Here is a 19,428-nt window from a genome sequence, read left to right on the forward strand (position 1 = left end):
GCCACAAGTTGAAATCTAAAAAATCAACAAGGCTATAATTCTATTAAATTTGGTCGCAGCAAAAATTCCTTCCTTTACTACCATCTACACATTAAGGTTGTTCATCCCTGGAAGTTTAAGGCAAAATCTGCCATCCGGTTTAAGAGGAGTTTGAGTTCACAAAATTTCTACATAGTATATAGTGAACAAAAACTCAACAAAGGGCCATAATTCTGTTAAATTTGGTCGCAGCAAAAATTCCTTCCTTTACTACCATCTACACATTAAGGTTGTTCATCCCTGGAAGTTTAAGCGAAATCTGCCATCCGGTTTAAGAGGAGTTGCGTTCACAAAATTTCGGGACGTACGGACGGACGGACACTCGTACGGACAAGTGCAACGCTATATGCTCCCACTTTGTGGGGGCATAAAAACACCTGTACCCTGATGCATTCTTTTTTTTTTAAATATGCCAATAAATCTCTTGAAATACCTCAATTACATATTACATTACTATCTTTTTTTTCATGATTGGGTTTTACATCACATCAACACAGTACAGGTCACATGGTTTACTGGTGGGGGAAGACCTCAAATATCCTTCTGTCCTTTATTTCAACACAAACAAGCACCTTAGTAGAACCACTGAAGTTCTGTAAGCTTGCCAGATAGCTTTCTCACATGGAAGTATCCAAAGATGCTTAGGTGATCAAATATACAGCGGTGAAGCAAGTGATGGAAGTTAACAACCTCAACCACTCAGGCACTGAAGCTCTTTTATAACTCAATATCAATTATCAACCTATATAGTCATAATGTCAACGTTGTAGTGATGCTGGAAGCTTCATGAACTGCAGTGCTTCCTTACCTGACTTTACTTCCAAGAATTTCGTAGATTGGAAATCCATTAGATTTTCCAGTTACTCCATAAAAAATCTGCAGATGAATTCCATCGGTAATGTTGTAACAAATTCCTGTGCGGTTGTCAACTGGGCTCAAACCTAATGGGAAATACTCACTGAGATCACAACTGGATTTCAAGTCATCCCTGTTAAAATTGAGCAAAAAAATTCATTGTTTTCAACATGATTAAAATCTCCAAAAACATTTAAGAAAGAAAATTGCTGATATACTGTTAAGAATTTATTCATATATTAAGCATAACTACATGTACTTGTATAAACCTGGGTTTACCCAAAATAGCTAACAAACTGTTTAAGTAACAATTTTGTGACTTGGCATTTCCTTTAACTAGAAATATAGAATCAGTTGTTGTTTTTTTAAAAAAATGAAAATGTGTGCTAATGTTTATTCATAATATAAAACAAATTGAACTATCATATTGACCACTAAACTATCATATTGATCACTAAACTGTCATATGGACCACTTAACTGTCATATTGAACACTGAACTGTGGTATAAACCACTAAACTCAGTAAACTGTCATATTGACCACTGAACTGTCATATGGACAACTGAACTGTCATATGGACCACTGAATTGTCATATGGACCATTGAATTGTCATATGGACCACTATACAGTCATATGGACCACTATTCAGTCATATGGACCATTAAACTGTTATATGGACCCCTTAACTGTCATATTGACCACTGAACTGTCATATTTACCACTAAACTGTCATATTAACCACTGAACTGTCATATAAACCACTAAACTGTCATATAAACCACTAAACTGTCATATAAACCACTAAACTGTCATATTAACCACTGAACTGTCATATAAACCACTAAACTGTTATATTAACCACTGAACTGTCATATAAACCACTAAACTGTCATATTAACCACTAATAATGGCCTTTATACTACTATTTAAAATCATGTTATGAACAAAAAAAATAAAAGAAAACAAGAATAGACTCTTACCTGAGAACCTCAAGCCAGTATCCTCTGTTAGCATTATCATTGTAACCACGACGACCAATCAAATTTGATGGCATCAGGTTGTTCAGTCTATTTATGATCAACTTCCTGAATAACATTTGAAAAACCATTTACAATTATTATAAAGAATAATTTTCTTTAAACCATAAAAATAAGTTTGGGTCTATGACATATTTACTTTATTAGTTATACAGTCAGTGACATTCAAGGATCACTGCCATACTGACTGTTTGCCCACCTGTAGGAAAACCTGCACAATTGGTTCGCCGCAACTACCAATGACCAGAAAGTAAGCTGGACAGCTTCATCCAATGAACAAATTCAATATCCCAAACAGCAAAGTAAGACAATCTGTACTTTATCATTATGAATATGAATTGTTATGAAATATATAATAACGTTTTCAAATAATACATGTATAATGTTGGCTGTTAAGTATTAGTACATGTACTTGAATGTTTCAATCGAATTCCCTTATCTCTTAACTGAATTAATAATGGATAGCTTCAAATTCTCTTCATTACATAAATTCTAAAGGTTAAATAGAGAACCAATAATAATATCATACCTTAAACCAGAGCAGTCAGAAAACTCTGCATGATTTAACATCAATTTACACCGAGTGGTGATATCCTCTTGAAACTTTATACTCCTTCTTCCAGCGTTCCTACACAAACCATCTGCAGCTAAAACAACAACAGCAACAACAATACAGCAACAACAACTAGAACTGCCACTATCATGGCTTGAATAACCCCGCATACCACTTTGTCAGAATCAACAGTGGCCATTTAGAGCTCAAGGACAACCTCCCTGCCAAATCTGAGGTTACTAAGCCAGTGCATTGTTAAGTTATGTATTCTACATGCTTCAAATGTGAAAATGTCAAAATCAATACACTGCGGACATGCATTCTTTAGCAATTGAGAAGAAAAGCTTTTTTTTGTCAAGGTCCCTGTGACCTTGACCTTTGACCCAGTGACCTCAAAATCAATAGGGGTCACCTTATGGTCATGATTAACATCCATGCCAAATATGAAGACTGTGGGTCAAAGGAATCTTAAGTAAATGGGTGGACAAACTTTTTGAAGTCAAAGTCCCTGTGATCTTGACCTTTGATCCAGTGACCTAAAAATCAAAAGGGGTCATCTACTAATCATGACTAACCTCCATTCCAAATATGAAGACTGTGAGTCAAAGGAATCTAAAGTTATTGGGCAGACAAGCTTTTTATAATCAAGGCCCCTGTGACCTTGACCTTTGACCTCAAAGTCAATAGGGGTCATCTACTAATCATAATTAACCTCCATGCCAAATATGAAGACTGTGGGTCAAAGGAATCTTAAGTTATTGGGCGGACAAGCTTTTGAAGTCAAGGCCCCTGTGACCTTGACCTTTGACCTCAAAATCAATAGGGGTCATCTACTAATCATGACTAACCTCCATGCCAAATATGAAGACTGTAGGTCAAAGGAATCTTAAGATATTGGGCGGACAAGCTTTTTGAAGTCAAGGCCCCTGTGACCTTGACCTTTGACCTGGTGACCTCAAAATCAATAGGGGTCATCTACTAATCATGACTAACCTCCATGCCAAATATGAAGACTAAGGGTCAAAGAATTCTTAAGTTATTGGGCGGACAAGAAAAAACCGACGGACAGCCGGCCGGACGGACAGCTGGACAATTTGATTCCAGTATACCCCCCTTACAACTTTGTTGTGCGGGGGTATATAAGTTATCTATACAAAAGTATAAGCTTTTTCTTCCATGTTATATCATTTTTGGTCAAAAAGTTCAATTCCGAAAACAAAAAAAGTATGTCTTTTTCATACCTTGACTTTTAGGATGTTTCCAAACTTAAGGCATGTCTCCTAAATATTTAGAGCATAGAACTGGACAGAAAAATGTATTTTTTAGCTTCAAAGACCTTGACCAATTCAATCTCAAGCCCTGGAAAGGTTCATTCAATAAGCTACAACCTACTTATCTACAGGTGAGATATGATAATACATGTAGTCATTGAATAAATATACAATTACAAACAGCCACTATAATGGAAGGATTTTTTTGTTGGCTTTTAAGATGCACCAACATTTTAAAAGATAATATGGCGACTTTTCATTTTCTGCAAGGAGAAAAATTTTCTTCAATATTTCATTCTCTGTGTTTTTACCTCAAACTTGAACAGACATTAATTTTGTTTACAATCACTAATCTTCCGTTACCTAGCAGAATTGCTTCCTCACTTGAAAGAAATCAAAGTCTCTAGAGGCATCATACAATTAGAGCACGCAAGTCCAAGTAAGCCGCCTTAAAAACTTTGCCACGGAGGACTTGTGATTGAAGAAATGACAAGAAGACAAACTAAGACTATCCTTTCCTGAATTTTTTTTTTTCAGGCTGCATAACTTTATATAAATTCTCATAAATACAATAAAAGAGTCACTTACATGTATCAAACACTGCCATTTGCCTTGACGAGTTTGTGTTAACATACATGAATTGAGGTGGTGTCAGAGTTGTGTTCAAAATCTCGTAGCCGGTAAATATCGTACGTCCAATATCGTAGCCTACTCGGCCTGATCGCTCGTATGAAGCGTCGGTGATGTTATTGAAATTATCAGTGGCTCCATCACCTGGTGCCGTCACGTTATGGATGAAAGTTGTTTTATATTTCTGTGTAAGGACATTATTAATTCCTGCGGCATTCTGTATTGGTATATTACCCAGAGTTATAACTGCGTCGAGCTGTTCGGTTGTGTTACCGGTCCATTTTATTGTGTAGTCTACGTCGATTACAGCATTTAAACAAACACCGTTCGCGTCCAGGCTAGTGGTGGGTGTCTGTGATGGACAATCGTTGATTGGGGTATCAGTATTTGGTGAATCGTTGAAATTGTCACACACTGCACAGTCGTCCACACACTGTTCGCCAGTGGGCAAGTTGTAATTAAATTTATACACCTGAGTATTATCCACTAAATCATTAATTGTCTGAGTAGATTTTAAATAGGAACTTACATCTGTGGCACACTTGTATACCACAGTTGTTGTAGCTGGTACAATGCTTGAACTGCCAGCCAGAACACTAATATTGTTTATTTTATTTATGTATGAAAGCACACTTAGAACTGAAGACTGGCTGCACAATCTTTAGATAACTGAAATGTGCAGGAGGTGTCTATATCTTTCAGGTACTGCACAGGTGCTGTATATAACATGGCCACTCAAATTGGCTGAGGAAGGGTGGAGAAGGCCTTTAGTTGTCTTCATACTCACTCCCCATACTTGTAAGCACCCTCAGGTGAATCAGGCAGAGTTCTTGGCTCGAGTTCTTCTGAAATTATATTCAAGTACCTGTCACAATTCATAGTGGTCAAATTATCAGCCTTTTTCCAAATTGGAAGAAAAAGCTCTGAAAAATTCTAAATTCAATCTTAAAATCTCTTTTAAAAAATTTTGAAGCATTTCTGCAAACAGCTGATTTTTTTCAAATTATTATTTTTCCTATTTTTAAAAATTTAACCATGGTAAAATTTCCCAATTTAAAAAGCAAGGGTTACTGCAAGTAAAAAAAATATTACTGTCCAGGTAAGATGTAAAAAGCCACTGTTCAGATAAATCTTTCAATTACTCCTTACTTTTTATGAACAAGTCTTCAAGAATTGTTTTACAGTTAACTTTTACATTCCTCGAGGCGTGAAATTAACATGTTCTGGAGAGTAAGGGTAAGAATAGCCTGGGTTCCAGTCTGTCGATTTTTTTATGTGCTTCTATTCTCCAAATGATACTATACGATCAAAATCACAAACGAATTCGAAATAGCGTGTATGTTATGAATAAGCAAAAATATGTTATTTATAAGGAAAAACTATCAACCACTGAATCCCAGGCTAGGGTAACAACATTAAAAACTGAACCTGCAAAACTCTGGTTTCAACTTTAGTTCGTAGGAAATAAAAATAGAAATAACTTATAATTCAGGCCTAGTTCACGACGATATTGGGTTTAGCCCTCAGTATGTTTATATACTTTTGATAAAAGACTTACAACAATATAATTGCATTTATAAGTTAAAGTGTTACAAACCTGTACCAGTAGAAGGTTCTGGTATAAAGTCGATTAAGGAGAGCTTGACCATTCTCCGCAAGCTTGTACTGCCAATCATAGAAGTAACCAAGGAATGCATTATACTCAAACACTACACATAAGAACGGGAACCAATCAGGTTTATTATGGTGTTTGGATGAACATTCATACTGCTGGTCCTCGGCACTCTGCCCTCCAGGTAAAAACGGGATGCAGCGATCAAATGTTTGTTTCTCATCACTACTACAGTCCTACAAAATAAAAAGTTGTTTTTTTACACAGATATGAAATCAGAGCAGTACATACTAGTTTATCCTCTACTTAAGTTTATTTATTCTTCAATTAAAGAACAAATAAAAGAACAAAAAGTTATGAAATGACTAGTTTAAAGCAGGGTTTACATTTTTATCTGAGGCAACAGATGTGTCAATGAAAATAACCAATTTGGCAAAGGGCCAAGAGGGATATTTTAAACTACAAGTTGAAAATACAACCGATTTTAACAGCATTTCAACCAATGACATGAATCGCCAGTCTATTAATAATTAAAATATCTGTAAAGCCTGAACTATAGCTGCATAACATACATCTACTACTGTTGATTTTTTCTACTTTAAGCATTATGATAATGAAGAGCAGAGCAGGTCAATAAGATTAACCTTGAGTCCGCTGACAGCAACATATTTTACCCATGTGACCAGTGCAGACCATGATAAATCAATGCATCTGTGTTGTCTGATCATGGTCTGCACTGTATGCTATCCAATCTGTCATATTTAAATTTTTTCATTTAAAATGAACGACTAAATCTGTATTGACAGATGGGCAAATCCATTTAAGGTAATTTATGTTGTAATGGTAAACTTAGTGAGATATTCTCGAATAATGAGTCTATACTTCCTGTCACTTCAATATAAGAAAATTTGTATGGACAAAGACTCATTTTTTTCATAGATAAGGGGAGAGTCCTCCTTCCCTTCATTGTGATGGAAAATTATTTTTTGCAAAAAATGACAAAAAAAACAAACAAACTTGGAAGTTTATTAAATTTAAGTGAAAATCAGCATGACTTAAAGAGAAATTTCCCTACTTTTTTTTTTTTAAGACACCAGTAAATAAGACCCTGCAAGAGGTTTAAGAGGAAAAAATTCATGAATCTTTAATATTTGGCTTATAAGTGATTTGTTATTTTAAAAATGTTGAAATAAGCACAAGCTTACCCCATCACAACAGCATCTTATATCACAGGATCCCTTTGTTAGATCACAAGGACAAGGTGCTACATCTTCAAATGCAGCATTTGCTATGACAGTCTGAGCTGTATCTGAAAATCATAACAATCAACATTGATTAATTTATACAAATAATAATGTCAAATTTGTACTCAAAATGACTTGTTTAATTGTCTCTTCAGCAATGATCTACTGAAAATATGCTAAAATTAATATGTTTGGATTGTCATCACACAAGAGTATCTTGGTATAACAAACTTATTATGAACATTATTCCTTTACAACAAGAACATCACATTTTTCATTAAAATGCCTAACTGTTTGTACCAACGCACAATGAATCTAAGTATTATATCATAAACTAGAATTAAGAATATGTACCTCATGGATTTTTAGATACTAGTATTACTACAGCATTTCAAGCCCTATTGTAACCATGGACCAATTACCAGGTGTTCATAGTTTACCCTCCAAATCATAATCAAGGTAGTAAGCCACTTTGAATTCACTGCACAGTTCAGCCATCATATCATTCCTTTACAGGCTGTCAAGCAGTTTACCAGAACTAGTTGCCTCCACTTTCTAACGAACAGATAATTTCTGTACATGCCAGAGCAGAGGTATGGTGCCAATAACCACCAGGAACCTTCAGGCCAGCAAATTCACAGATTAATGCTTTACTTATTGAGCTAACCAGACAGTCTTGTGGGAAAGGCAGGACTTTGCCAGTTTGACTTTTTGATTTTCTACTCTCTGGTAAAGTACTTGTAAAACCCCAAATTAAATTCAGAGCTATCATTTTGGACATAACCACAGATATTTTGGCAAAAATAAAACTACCACATGGACCCAGATAAGGCATTTAATATTTTGAGTGGGAAAATATTTTATTCTGAAGTCAATTCCTGACTAAATAAGGCACACACCCCATGTGCAAGACCTGTAAAGCATGTGTAGGCAAACCATTCACATCATTTAATGTCTTTTTTTATTCATCAATAAAAACAAAATGATATGTTCCTAATGTTTCCATTGACAAAAGAATCAGTTGATATTAAATTTTAAAAAAGCAGCACTTATTTGTAAGGTATTATATGTTTTGAGTGATCCACAACTACTTGAGTGACAAGTTGTTTAGATAACCTTTGTTTTCAATGAAGGCATTAAAGCTGCATACCTCGAGATGAGTCAAAATATTTCAATAAAACCAAACTTGAGAAATATGTACAACAATTTTAGGAAAAGTAAAATGATTCAAGAAATATTTTTTATGTTATGTGCGTAAATTTTCAGATTTTTCAGTATTTACAACTTTATTTCTACTGCATTGCTAACACAGTTAGGCCAAGGGCTATTTATTTATTTTAGATTTGATCTATTTGAGTTTTGGTGTGGGAAGACCATACTTCGGTAGGGAAAAGAGTCAACTCGGCCCTATACCAACTCGGCACGGGTCAACTCGGCCCACTTTACAAAAATATATATAACGTATTAACTTTGCTTTGCATGTTGTAAAGGTAAATGAATAATAAGAAATATCTTTAAAAAAATATTATATAATTATACATTGTACTTCTGCCGAAATAAAGTATATTTAGAAAAAAAATTGTTATTTATTTGTCTTGCAGATTCGATAAAATTAATATAGATCTAAAAAATTATGTTTCCTTAGATGCATTTTGTTTGTAAAGTAATATTAAAAAAAATAAGAAACAAAAACGTGTTTACTTAATATCATAAGCTTCTATATAAGCACTGTTTGCTCTTTGTTATGTTTATAAACTCTCTCTATCTAGTAAATAACCGAGGTAAATCTAGTGAAAAAATAACAAGAGTTGTTTCCCTTCGCTTGCAAAAGAATGCAAATTTAGCCGTGTTTAAATCGCTAGTGCGATTTAATGTCCGATTTTAAAATTTATTACACCAATTAAAAGCTGGTGATCTTAGCTTCCTCTAAGTATATTTCAACACATTGTTTGACACTGAAGGTATTTAAATTTACCGTTAAACCTACCACGAGTCAGAAATACAGTGAGATACTCAATTGGTTATCTTTACTAGCAATTCTTCTGTTTAGAAAATCCTGTCTGCTGCTAGTTCGGACACTGTCAATCTGTGTATTATAAATTATTACAATAATTATGTACAATAAATAGTAATAACACAAACCTAAATATAAATAATTGAAAAGTGGGCCGAGTTGACCCGTGCCAAGTTGGAATAGGGCCAAGTACGTTTTAGGGCCGAGCTGACCCGGATTCCTTCGGTAGATGTACTTTGGAACCATATTAAAGCTGGGGTCTGACTAATGTCAGTGATTTTTCTCACTTACTTGGGAAGAGGCCTGAGCCTCTTGATTTTGGGAAAAATTATTGCTAAAATTGCTGATTTGGGAAGTAAAAAAGCTGGTTTAAGTTCAGATTTTTGGGAAAACTGCATGATTTTAAAGAAAATTTCAATTGGGAAGAGGCCTTTTTTCGTAGTCTGTTATATAAGTAAGAAAATCACTGAATGTCTGGTAAGTGATGGATTTAATGGATTGGGACTAAACCTTTATGTTTCTGCGAAGGAAGGGTACATATAATACCAAATGACACCTTTAAAACGGAAAAATGAAAGGATTTTTATTACCGACTCGCGACTTCCCCGTTCATAGGCTTTGCCTAATTTCATAGCGAGCTCGACGAGCTGGCCCGAAGGGCCTGCTCGCAAAGCGAGCTTTACGGTAACGCGAGTACCTGCTAAGTGATGGTTTTGAAAACTTTCGTCCAAAGTACCGAATTGGACACATCGCAACCTTTCGAATTTAAAGATAACGATAAAAACTGAGGAATTCTGACTGAAAACGGATGTGTAGACTGGTCACCCGCGCACGTTTATGGGAACCATAATTGGACAGGGAACCTGAATAACGGAAGCTGTGTATAAAAAATAAAAATCGAAGGCGCCATTTTGTTTGAAATCTGATAAATAAAAACAATTTTTTGTCGAATTTTGTTGTTAAAACTATCTAGAATGGAAGAAAATGGTCTAACTAAGAAAATGAATCCGAACACCAATATCTTTTATTCAGTCGTTAACGCTGTACAGACGTTTAAAGTATTGTTTACGTGACGTCACAAGTAGCGCCAAACAGCACGTGCAAAACAAACAAATCAAGTACGCTATTTTAATGTCGCAAACGTTTTAATTTTTACATTTATTTCACTTTAAATAATCTTTATTTCGCTTGAAAAATTATAGAGTGAAATAAAATAAACAAAGTTTTATCAATGTTTTTAAAACTCGTTATTCATTTCACGACAGGGGCGGAGCCATATTTAACACAGTACGTGTGACGTCACACGCACTCGTTACTGCATTTTAAATAAAAATGAGCGATTATTTCATACTATTTCACGTAAAAAGTACATCGAGCTCGCTTTGAGGCTTTGCCTTTTTCATATTATTAAAATTTTCTATGAAGATTGGCAAAATAAATTGTATTTAAAGTATTTACTGAGTATGTACGCTTACTTTGAGTTATTACTGGTGTAAATGTCAGCAAAAAAATAAATAAATGAAACATGTCAGGTGTCATTTTCCAAAAGACATGTCAAATACTTCGATGATTTAACTTTCAAACGAGCAAGAACATGCAAATCTTCCCATTTCCCACCATTTGTTTATGTGTCACTACGACTTTTGTAACGAGTAATCTGATTGGTTAAAAGTTAATGTCGTAAAAAATATGATACTGAAAAAACTCATATTTCAGTTTCATTTGTTTATTTCCAGATTTTCAAATGTTTTAGTTTCATCTGTTTTAGTTTGAATATTTCAATCGAATAGGTATTTTGATCCGCAAAGTCGTAAATCTCCAGAACGGTAACGGTTGTTGGTAAACAAAAGCAGCACGTGAAACTGTCAAAACAGTAAACACAGTTACATTTTAACAAAACTTGAATGTAGGTGAAAAACTTGGGAAAAAATGGTGGAAGTTTTGAAATCTACATTTAATGAGCAATATCCAACAATTGTTGAAGATGTCAAACATTGTGATTTCATTGGTAAATTTTCTGATCTTTTATGTAGGACCAGAGTGAAAAGCTGAACAAAATAAAAATCAAACCAAACGATCAGACTTAAGTTTAGCATACATGTGAACTTTTTTTGATGATCAAGTGGGTGATTTTTCTTCAAAAAGAGGGAGATTCTAGAATTTGCAATAAACAAAGAAGGAAGTTCTGACATCAAAAATAGGGAGATTTCTTTAATTTGTGAAAATACCCCTTATTAAGGTGATTCTGCTTTGTCAGCCATGTTTGTTTTCACTATGTGGGTCCAAAGTGAAAGTAGGCCAAAATTCATATAACAACAAAGCTCACATTGTTATATGATGAGCCATTTGCAAGTACACATCCAGTTCTATGTTTTAAAGACTATTTTAAACAAAAATAAAAATGATAACAATAAGAAAAATTACCTTGAATGTGCTACATTTCTGAAGACCAAAAACATTCTGTTGCTAAGTTTTATGCACATTTCATGAATGGCAAAATCTTTTTTAAAGTCTGTTTTAGTGCCTACAAAAGCTACTTTTTGCAGAAAATACAAAAAACTTTGAAAAATATAAACCTTAGGAAAGTAGTTTATCTGACCTTGAAAAAACATGGCCACCATGACATGTGTAAAAAAGTAGTACCATGAAAAAAACATAATTTATCTATCTCTTGTGTACATGACAAACAGACACACTTCACTGTTACACATAAAAAAGGTTAGATTTTAAAGTTTGATTGTGTTTTCATTTTAATTGTAGTTCATAAGGCTATAAATGATGATTGTTTTCTTGCACTACTTTTTTACAAAAAATAATGGAGGCCATGTGCTTAGAAGGACATGAGATATGGATTTATTTGGAGTTAAGTTTTGAAAGATTTTTGTATTTGCTGCAAAAAATAGCTTTTGTAGGCACTAAAACAGACTTAAAAAAGGATTTTGCCATTCATGAAATGTGCATAAAACTTTGCAACAGAATGTTTTTGGTCTTCAGAAATGTAGCACATTCAAGGTAAATATTCTTATTGTTATCATTTTTATTTTTGTTTATAATTGTCCTTAAAATATAAACCTGGAAGTGTACTTTCAAATGGTTCATCATTTTAAAATAAGAGCTTTGTTGTTTATGAATTTTGGCCTACTTTCACTTTGGACAGACTTTGTGAAAACAAACATGGCTGACAAAGCGGAATCACCTTAAGTTATTTTAAGAAAAATCTTTGAAAAAATGGCTCCAAAAAATGGGAGTCTCCCCCTTAAAGTAGGAGAGTTCACATGTATGGTTTAGACATTTTAAATTTAGCTGCAAATGAAACTGAAAAATACAGGTGTGAATGTATTTTTTTTATTTAGAAATAATTTATTTAAAATTTGAGATTAGTCCAGATACGTGTATATTGATAAAGATCATTTGATGTGACAAAGCTTGATTCAAAGATATTTTTGTTCTGGATAACAATCTTGCTTTAAGAGGGCAGATATTGGCCAATTACAAAATAGCACAAGATCTCAATGTATAGTGCAATGAAGTTGGACTATTTCTTAGATAAAACATAATTATGTAATCTATAGCCTAAAATTCTTCTTTATTTATTCAGTAAGATTATTTTAAGTTTGTATTTCAGCACTTGACACAGAATTTACTGGCTTAAAGATTAATGAGCAGCTGAAGTCAAAGTGAGTAAATTGTTTGTTGTTTTCCCATTAATGTAAAAGCCCATGTTGGGATTGATAATTGTGTATTGGGTCATGTTAGGTGACTTCTTTCTCAGACAGTTATCACTTAAGTATGGATAGTGAAAGTCTAATACCACTGAACGAATTTGAAGTAACAACATTAAAGCGAGGATTTTGATGCTGTACTACCACTCGACTACTTCATCCCCGCCCCCTCCTTTCCAATGAGTTGACAGGGCCCTCAAGTGAAAAATTTTGCAGAATTGAATCTATCAATTTGACTATGGTCACCACTGTTCCTTAGTACTTATTTTGAAATTTTACCTAAACTAACATATGGTTTTGTAAAGATTAGAGATTGAAAGTAAGTCCATTTTAAAATGTTTCAGATTAAATTGAATTCGTGTGTAAATCTATAAAATAGAAATGTATCATTGCTGTTTACAAATGAGTATCATCAGTTTGAACAGTATTTATGTACATGTAATACTATATCAATTATGACAGTTATTTGGAAGTAATAAATGGCCTTTGTTAACACTATTTTGATGCAATTGAATAGATTGATGTTCTTTAGTTTGAAAGTACATAGTTGTCTTTATTCACATATCATGGGTTAACTGCAAAACTGTATTAACTTGAATGAAATAAAGAAGGACAAACAACAGTTTTGCAATCAACTCCCCAATATAGTCTCTAGCAGGTATTTGAATGTAGTACAGTACTATCATGAATAGGTTACTTAGTAAGGAAATAAATAATGTTCTTTTATATATTTTAGATTGTTTGATGATGGGGCTGAAAGGTACCAAAACTTGAGGAAAACTATAACACAAATTACCATTTGTCAGTTAGGTATGAAAGGTTTTAATTATCAAATTAGATTGTGTGTGCTTGATCTTTACAAGGCTAATGAACTGGTCAGTCAATTTTATCCAGGCTGACATGAGGTAAATGATACATGCTTAAAGCTTCTCTCGGAGACATCCCACAGCTTGGTCATTTTTTTGATTTAATTTCTTGCTAAGAATACTTTGGGATATCAATGTACATTGTAGCTGATCTCACTGTCTGAGCATTTTTTGTTTGGATTTTACCCTCTGATTATCAGTCGATTTACCAGACTTTTGCATTCCAAAGTGAAATGTTGTGTAGACTAGAAGTTGTAACAAATGATGGGTTTCATTATTGGGTTTCTTTATTATTTTCATAGGCCACATTTTTGAAGGTATAAACTTGTTATGTAAATTTTGTAAGATTTCACCAGTGATGATTTTGGCTATTTTCCCCTCTTTTTCATTCATATCTGTATGTTTAAAGTTTATGAAAAGAATTAAGCAATTTACAACTTTTATGTTCTGTGTAATGTTTTGCATGTACATGTGACTATTATCTAAAATATTGCTGAATTTAGTGTTTTTCCTTCCCTACATGTATACACAGTTACATGTATTTCTACTTTTACTGATGGAGTAGGTTCTATTTTTACATACAGTATTTTGAAACAGAGAATGTCATTTGTGTGGAATATGTCATTAAAATTTAGCATGGAATATTAGAGTCGTAGAGCGGTCGTAATACGTAGTGGAGGGTCGGTCGTAATTTCGGGCCTTACGACCATTGAATTATATAGGCAAAAATTCCGGACCGGAAAAAAGTGGTTGTTATATCTAATTGCCCGCAATTTAGGGTAGGTTGTTAAGCGAGACTTTACTGTAATTGTTTCATTGGATTTTCACATTCTGTGTATGATGATTAGCAATTGCTACTAAATAACTGGTTTCAGTTTTGCCATTTTTATTGAAAAAAGTCTGAAATTTCATCTGATGCCTTAATGAATGGCACAATGATTTTTGTGTCACCTCTACGGAGTAGTGGCGACATATAGGGATCACTTCTCCATCGTCTGTCCGTCTGTCTGTCCGTCCCTCTCAAAACTTGTCTGGACTACTCCTCATAAACTACTGGTGCAATTTCATCCAAACTTTACAGGAATGATCAGTGCCAAGTCTAGTTGTGCATATTGTGAGCATTTTCCGGTTCAATGATTTTTGTAATAGTTATGGCCCTTCAATAATTTTTATCCGGACTACTTCTCTTATACCACTAATGCAATTTCAATGAAACTTTACAGGATTGATCTGTAGCTCAAGTCCTTGCGCAAATTACACGGGTTTTCCGGTTGAATGATTTTAGGCTGAGTTATGGCCCTTTAATAAAAAGGTGTTTTTTTTTGTGTGCTGCCAGATACACAAAAGCTTGTCCTGACTACTGCTCATAAACTACTGGTGCAATTTCATCCAAACTTTACAGGAATGATCAGTACCAAGTCTAGTTGTGCATATTGTCAGCATTTTCCGGTTCAATGATTTTTGTAAGAGTTATGGGCCTTTAATAATTTTTATTTTTAAAGTTTGTCCGGACTACTTCTCTTATACCACTAATAGTTTCAAACTTTACAGGAATGATCAGTACCAAGTCTAGTTGTGCACTGTCTGTCTGTCCATCTGTCACAAAACTTGTCCCCACTACTCCTCATAAACTACTGAGGCAATTTCATCCTAACTTTACAGAAATTTATTTATGTTGCCACTTCTCTGATCACTTCTCAGTCTGTCAAAAAAATTGTCCCAACATAAAATTGGCCATCATGAGGCGACACATCTGATCACTGATCGCTCTTGTTGTTGATTTTACATTAGGTCTTTTTACATAAATTATATTTACTGCTGTTGCCTTATTTTCTTCCATTGTTATCAAATACATGTATGATTTTTTTTGTTTTTTTCAGGATTATCTATATTTTCCAAAGTTAGTGATGAAAACAGGTATGTTGTAATATAGAAATGTAAGAGTGTTACTGTATCACTAGCTTACAGAAACAGTGTTTTCAACAAAAAAGCTTAGTAACTTCTTAAATTAGTGTGGCTGTTGTTAAACCAGTATTAATTTTATAGGTTTATGAAAACATAATTTCCATAATGCATTAAGAGCTTCTATTCTTCGTCATGGTCCATTACCTCTCTGCATTTTAGAGACATGATTGTTGACTATGGGATTGGGAATTTTAGTAGTGTTTTACTAAAAGCACCTGACCGCCTCCGTGGTCGAGGGGTTAGAGTCGATGACTTCTAATCCAGTTACCTCTCTGGTGTAGGTTCAATAACCCGGAGCGTTTGGTAGTTTAGCACGGAGGAAGGTAGTCTAGTACTGGTGTAACTTTCCAGGAACGACGGTGAGGAACCTACCCGCCTATATGACTGAAATACTGTTGGGAAAAGGCGTAAAATGAAACAAACAAACAAACTAAAAGTACCTGGTACTCTCATACTTTGTTTTCCATGTGGAGAAACTGTTGGCCTTGGGTATAACATTAGATTTGTGGTTCTAACAATATGCCTTTTTGTGTCTAAATTAATACACACTGGGACATTTTGTGATCTTTCTCAACCAGCATTGCTAGAAAGTCAAAGTAAATCCATCAGTACAATTTTGTGACTGAAATCCAGCAAGAATATTGGAAAAATAGAATTTTGTTTGTTTTGTTTTCAGGTATGAAGCAAAAACCTACAATTTTTACCTGTATCCACCAACATTCGGACCTGTAGATGAGAGATTTGTGTGTCAGGTATTAACATGTTGTTTTATGTACAGATCTAACATCTAATCAATTATAATTAACATGCAAAATAGATGAAAATCAGTGATCATAAATGCCATATTACCTCCTGGACCATCCTTGAAATCAGGTGACTGTCTAACACATTATGGCATGTTACCCATGTATTATCATAAATTGTAAGTTACTAAGGGGCTTCATGGCTGAGTGGTAAAGGTGGCTGACTTAAAGGCCCATAAGGCCTTAATAATGTTATAAAAAAAAATTTCAAAAGTTTTTTTTATTTTTAGTGGCCTGTTATTGTTTATTAAAGCTAATCACTGGTCACATAACTGAGTCATTTCGTGCTTCATTTTGGCAAAAGCACAGTTTTAGAGATTTCATATTTTTTATTGAAGTCAAAAATCCAATATGTGTACATTTTGTTACCTTTATTACAAATGATTTCTCATTCAGTGATATTTTCTTCCAATGATAAGCATCTTAAATGTTTAAGATATTTTATTACAACATTATAAAACACACACCTGCCTATTCTTATTAGAAAGAAAAAAAAATCTCATTTCTCAGGCTTAATGTGCCTTTAAGAACAAACTTTAATTTCACAATGGAGCTTTTGACACTTTTTGCAAGACTGTGAGAGCGAATTTGAATATCATGTAAATTTCATTTAGTGGCCTTTGATACCCCTTTCAAAACTAGGAAGGGGAATTATGTTACTCTTGAAGGGGGGATAATGAAAGGGTTTTTAATTCTGTTTGACCGTATCTCATAACTATCGTTGTCTCCCGCTTATTTTTTACATCAGACAAAAGTCTGAATTTAATTTACAAAAAAAAACAGCACTTATTATCTAAGTAATAATATGTATTTCTATAATTTTGTGTTGTTTTTTTTTTCAGGCCTCCAGTTTAAAGTTTTTGTGCTCGTATGATTTTGATTTTAACAAGGTATGTTCCTGAAATAATGATATATTTGGATATTTTGTTTCCACTTTCTAAGACTTTTGTATAAATATAAGAAAAATAATATGCTGTTTATAAATTAATGATTGTGTGTGATGTACATAACAGGGGCATATGTGGATGAGCAGTTAAGATTGTTGACTTCTTCTAACCATTTGCTTCACAAGCGTCATTATTTCTACATGTAAGAAAGTTATCCAGCTAGCTTACGGAATGTGAGTGGTTCTACTTGGGTGCCTGTTTGTGACTTAAATAATGTACAGACTTGCATCTGAGATCTTTCTCCACCAGTAAAGCTGGAAAGTGGCCATATGACCTATACTGTGTTGGTGCGAAGTAAAACCCAACCAAAAAAAAAACCAAAAAACCCCACTTACTTGTTTTTGTCAAATCTCTGTGGCCAAGTATTTAAAGTTGCCGCCATCAAATCACTTGCCCCTCACTTCTTTGGGTTCAAATCCTATGTAATAAATTGACTGGCTATTAGTCACTTAGGATTACTCCTTAGCTTATAAGCCCGGCCTAAATTCACCTTTCATCACCTTTTTGTTATTATTTTATATAGTTGATTATTTATATTCACACAGTTTATATATGAGGGAGTTTCATACATGAATGGCAAGCAGGAAGAAGACATTAGGGACCATATGGCTAGCAAAGCCATGTTTGCTGGCTTAGAAAGGTAAGTTTAAATTTCAATACTTGTTTTCCTTAGTATGATAAGATGAACATAGGAAAAAATTGATACATACATCTCCTGTTGGAAGGATCTTTATATGTCATGTTCTCGACATATTGTCCAACATTGATTATGTGCATGCCAAAGCTTTCAAATTTATTTTGAAAAACGAATGAACTTAAAAGTACTGTTTAGACTGTCTAAACAAATTGTTTGTAGCCAAACTCTGTCCACAGTTTCCCTATTATAACCCTCTAAAGCATATTTATGTGGCAACTTCCTGTGCAATGTGGTCCACTTAGTCAATCATATCATTGGCATTGTATTTCTGAGACTTACATCTACTCAGATATCAAGAATCAATTGAAGTAAGTAGATCAACAATAAGAAATATAGCAGGTATTGGAATGAAAGGTTGCTTACAAGCTGTAATGCACTGTATCATTGTATGATTAGGAATTGCAGACTTGAGTAATTGATAGAACTTCCGGAGAAAAGGAAAGTCCTTCAAAAGTAATGAAATAAAAAATAAATACATGAAAAGTAGAAACTCAATAACACCTGCTTATTTAGTATTCATTATTCATTGCCAGTGATTTTCCTGCTCATATAAGAGACTCCAATAAAAGGCCTCCTCCCAATTGAAATTTTCTTTAAAATCATGCAGTTTTCCCAAAAATCTAAAATTAAACCTGCTTTTTTATACTTCCCAAATTTGCAATTTTAGCAATATTTTTTCCAACAATCAAGAAGCTAAGGCCTCTTCTCAATTAAGTGAGAAAAACCACTGATTGCTAAAAGGTATTGAAATCATCCGGAAAAAATACTATGGCACTGAAGTATGGGGCAAATATTCTCTGTTTCATTCATAAAGTATAAAACCAATATTCATTCAATTTTATTGAATTATTATTTGCAGAAATTTAGATGAGAAGAATATAGAACAGATATGTTCAAAAGTTGCTAAATGGTTTGTTGATGAAGAAGATATCAAAGTGATGGTTTTAGAAAAACAAGGTACATGGACAGTTTAATAATCTTTCTAATGAATTTTTCCCAAGCATACTTCATTTATCAACAAGATTTCATTTTAAAGGTATTCTAAGAAAACCAGGTTTTATGATAATACCTTGTCACTTGTTTTTTTTCTTTCTTTATTTTCAGAGATGAAGAGAATACCTATGTATATTTTAAGTACAGAACTAAAAGGAAGATTCCCAGCAATTTGGAC

At 33.7% G+C, this 19,428-nt stretch overlaps 2 protein-coding genes across 2 annotated transcripts; one reads left to right on the forward strand and one right to left on the reverse strand.

The window, feature by feature from the left end:
* Nucleotides 1-828: 828 nt before the first annotated feature.
* On the reverse strand, nt 829-10,911 carry LOC132755495 (tectonic-2-like). The gene is made up of 7 exons (XM_060746374.1): nt 10,733-10,911; nt 7,205-7,308; nt 5,985-6,235; nt 4,346-5,046; nt 2,463-2,580; nt 1,877-1,981; nt 829-1,027 (listed from the first exon to the last, which is right to left on the reverse strand). Exons 1-7 carry the CDS (start codon nt 10,794-10,796, stop codon nt 844-846), a joined length of 1,527 nt encoding a protein of 508 aa, XP_060602357.1. The 5' UTR covers nt 10,797-10,911; the 3' UTR covers nt 829-843.
* Nucleotides 10,912-11,186: 275 nt separating this feature from the next.
* LOC132755496 (poly(A)-specific ribonuclease PNLDC1-like) lies at nt 11,187-19,214 on the forward strand (the record flags this gene model as incomplete). Its single annotated transcript, XM_060746375.1, has 7 exons — nt 11,187-11,265; nt 12,883-12,934; nt 13,716-13,789; nt 15,726-15,762; nt 16,487-16,562; nt 18,106-18,200; nt 19,117-19,214. Coding segments are annotated over exons 1-7 (511 nt in total), but the record flags the coding sequence as incomplete, so codon positions are not given.
* Nucleotides 19,215-19,428: the final 214 nt, after the last annotated feature.

This window comes from Ruditapes philippinarum, unplaced genomic scaffold, assembly GCF_026571515.1.
Source record: "Ruditapes philippinarum isolate M1 unplaced genomic scaffold, ASM2657151v2 ctg17267_1_1_1_1, whole genome shotgun sequence".
NCBI classification, from domain to species: domain Eukaryota; kingdom Metazoa; phylum Mollusca; class Bivalvia; order Venerida; family Veneridae; genus Ruditapes; species Ruditapes philippinarum.

Excerpts from the sequence above, each read along its gene's own strand:
- LOC132755495 (XM_060746374.1), bottom strand. The coding sequence starts at position 10,796 with ATGACACCTGACATGTTTCATTTATTTATTTTTTTGCTGACATTTACA. Across the intron at positions 2,581-4,345 it reads AATGGCAGTGTTTGATACAT|CTGCAGATGGTTTGTGTAGG; the intron begins GTAAGTGACTCT and ends TTGTTGTTTTAG. Across the intron at positions 1,028-1,876 it reads TACTGGCTTGAGGTTCTCAG|GGATGACTTGAAATCCAGTT; the intron begins GTAAGAGTCTAT and ends CAATTTTAACAG.